The 3,375-nt window shown below is 31.8% G+C and overlaps 1 protein-coding gene across 1 annotated transcript; it reads left to right on the forward strand.

Moving 5' to 3' along the window:
- Positions 1–246: 246 nt before the first annotated feature.
- Positions 247–2,809, forward strand: LOC145011859 (shugoshin-1-like). The gene is made up of 9 exons (XM_078970605.1): positions 247–453; positions 1,006–1,166; positions 1,287–1,324; positions 1,422–1,530; positions 1,629–1,652; positions 1,736–1,834; positions 1,944–2,049; positions 2,196–2,250; positions 2,333–2,809. Exons 1-9 carry the CDS (start codon positions 381–383, stop codon positions 2,604–2,606), a joined length of 939 nt encoding a protein of 312 aa, XP_078826731.1. The 5' UTR covers positions 247–380; the 3' UTR covers positions 2,607–2,809.
- The last annotated feature ends 566 nt before the right edge of the window (positions 2,810–3,375 follow it).

A 3,375-nucleotide genomic window follows, 5' to 3' on the forward strand; every position in this document is an offset into this window, starting at 1 on the left:
AACATCAAATTTAAACCCATTCTTATTTTACACTTATTAGCCAAAAAAAAAAAAACCTTATATGTGTTGAACCCGTTTTGAACCGGTTATTTTTCGGTAAAACCGAACCGGTTTATATAAGTTCGGATTTTTTTTGGAGATGGACCGGTTTGGAACCGAACCGTTAACCGGTAGAAATAAAACGGGTTTGTGGATGCCTATACAATAGAGTGATAGACCATTAATTCTATTGAAACCACACCACATTTAAAGCCCAATAGGACTGGTATTCAAAACTTGCCGCAATTTCCCTCCTCAGTGCTGCACTCTAATTTGATTAGTAAGAGTGTCTGAAAGAATGGGGGATTAAATCATTATTTGATTGTTAAAGCTTAGGGTTTATGCAGTTGTTGAAGATCATGGAAGATATATTTGTCGATGATTCAAAGAGTAATGTGTCCGTCGGATGTACTGGTTAGTTCCTTTGCTCTAATTCTCTCCATTTTAAACCGATTACTTAATTCACTTTTCATCTTTAAAAAAAGACGATACGCACTTGGAATATTGAGCATTCGATCGTTGAAGATTTACGATTTCAGTGACTTTTCATTTGTTGCAAAATTGACGGATCAATAGCTAATTCAATTCTAATAATTAAGGATAATTTCAGTGTCAACGTTCTTCAAATTAAATCAGAAGATCACATGCGTCGGATCAAAAAGAAACATTTTCCTAGTATTCATACTGTGTAAATGACTCATGGCCTGAGTATTGGTATCCATAGTTTGATAATGGAAGCTTGAATTTTAAGTCGTGTCTATTTATCTATTAAAATTTAGGTTTTTGTTAGGTCTGTTGTGATTCCTTCAGTTATCAATTTTATTTGGGGGTAGATAAGCTCAAGGTAGAAGAAGGACAACTATATACTTGGTGTGAGATCCATTATTTTTCACTGAATCTTAGCAGAGAAGATGTAGGCCTTAGGGTTTACTATTGTGCTATTGACAATGTCTTCTACTGAAATAGATAAGCCAAAAGTAGCAGAAATGGCAAAGGGCAATATGCGAAGTTCAGGGAGAAGAACACTTGCTGACATCAGCAACATTCCACTTCAACCTAGCACTTCAAATAACAATCCACATCGAAGTTCTAATACTATAAAAGAGCACAACAAGCAGCTCCAAAAGGTACATTTTTTTTTTGATATGGTGGTTTTGTTAATGTGATTCAAGAATTATACGTAATCTGTTTATAACTTTATGTATATATTCAACCAGTGATTGAACTTACTCTTTTATGTCATCCAGGAAAAAGCAGCATTAATGAAGCTCTTATCAGAGAAAAAGTATCCAATTAAATCTCTTTTTCCATTTCTTGTCACCATGGGAATTCCCAAACCTTTCTTTCTGTTAATCTGTTATCCCCCTTAACAATTTTTGCAGTAAAATCATTGAAGAAAGTAGAGTTGAGGGGCACAAACTAAGGGTTACTTTGCAGAAGATCCAGGAGCAGAATTTGCAACTTGCTCAATCAAACACCCAGATGCTAATGGTCTGTTTTCTTGACATAATTTCTTTAACTTTTTTTTTAAAAACATTTTCTTGTGAGATTCATGTAAACATGTTATAATATATTGCTCTATTTTGTAGGAACTAAATTCAGTCAAGGAGAGAGTAAGTACTGTTAGGTAATTCCATCTTATATTTGACTTACATCCATAATTACATTCATACCCCTTTGTTTTGTTTGGTTTTAGAACAAAGCTCTGAATCATGAGCTTGGATGCAAAAATGGTTTGATTAGTGTAATGAAGTTGGATTTGGAAAACAGAACCTGTCAAACAAATGATGCTGATGTAAGTACATGAACAATAATCCTATTTTTTTTTTTTTTTTTTGATAATATGCTCCAAATTGTGTCTCATATCATCAATATAAGTTGAACATTTATGTATTCACTTGTAGAACAATAAGGCCACTGAAGTGAAGGAGACTGAAACTGAAGTGTCTGCATTTGCAGAAAATAATGAAGACAAACTTTATATTACCAGCAAAAGGCATAAATCAAAAAGTCAGTGTCAATTTTTTTTTTTTTAGTTTCATTTCCTTATATATAATCATCTGTTAAATTATAACCTATTCCTTGTTGTATATAGTTTACTTATTTGTTTATGCACAATTCTTAAAATGGGTATCTTATTTGATTGTTGATTTTAGGTTTAGTTCCATCTGTTGAAAAGGTTCAAGGTGATGAAGTGGGTAAAAACAGAAGGTTTGTGCATTACTCAATACTCATATTTTTATTGAGTTTTTTACTTTCTTTTTATTCATGATATGTTTTTTTTTTTTGACAGGATTCAAACTAGAAGACAATCTTCAATTTTTAAGGTTGATGAACCAAAACCTATCAAAGACACTATTGAGATAGAAAATGTTGATGATGATGATGATGATAAAATGAAAGTGAATGATTTAATAAAATCTAAAGAAGAAGGTGATGATATTCAAGACTACAAACCTCAAGAAAATAGAAAAACATTTGTTTCAAGGCCCTTACGTGAAGCTGCAAAGAAAGTTCAGTCTTACAAGGAAATAAAGGTGAATATGAAGATGCGAAGAGACAAGTGAATGTTTTTTTTTTTTCAAACTTTTTCTACAGGATGAATTCTCTTTTCATGCTTAGATAAAGTATAAACCATTTGTTTGACGTACAACAACATATCTTAAAACTCAAAAGAGGCAAGTCTAAAAATTATATGTGGTATTAATGTGTATATAGGAACATGATATGAAGATGGTTAATATTTTGATGGTTTCTTTTGTTGTAGTTACACCGAATGAAAGCTAGTATGTGTGTGTGTATGAAACGGGGTTGTATATGTCCTATTAGGCTTTTGTTTTGGGTTTGAGTATATACTCGTTTATAAGGTGAATTTTTGGGGAAGTATTATGTTTAAAAGTTGACAAAAGTTTTAATGGTAAGACTCAATGACTTTATCATATACACAACTCATCATCTCTGTCTAAAACACATCTCTAAGGTTGTATTGTATGGTAATCTTTTTACCGATAATATGCTGATTTGGCTACTTTACCGGCGGTAAACAAGGCCCCACAACATTTTTTTTGCAGGCGGTATTATGCTGACAGTAAAGGTCCACCGATGGCAAAATTTGAATGTTTGAGGGTTTGTGACCGTTAGGAGGACCGTTGCTGCTATATTATTATTATTTTTTAATTTATTACCTATATATATATATATATATATATATATATATATATATATATATATATATATATATTCTACCCTTTTTAAAAATCCTCTAAAAAAATGGCAAATCCATTACAAACATGTAAGTTGTTGATAACCATTAGTCACACTATTGCAAAATCATGG

The sequence above is a fragment of the Lactuca saligna genome, chromosome 8 (assembly GCF_052625555.1).
Source record: "Lactuca saligna cultivar CGN05327 chromosome 8, ASM5262555v1, whole genome shotgun sequence".
Lineage (NCBI taxonomy): Eukaryota > Viridiplantae > Streptophyta > Magnoliopsida > Asterales > Asteraceae > Lactuca > Lactuca saligna.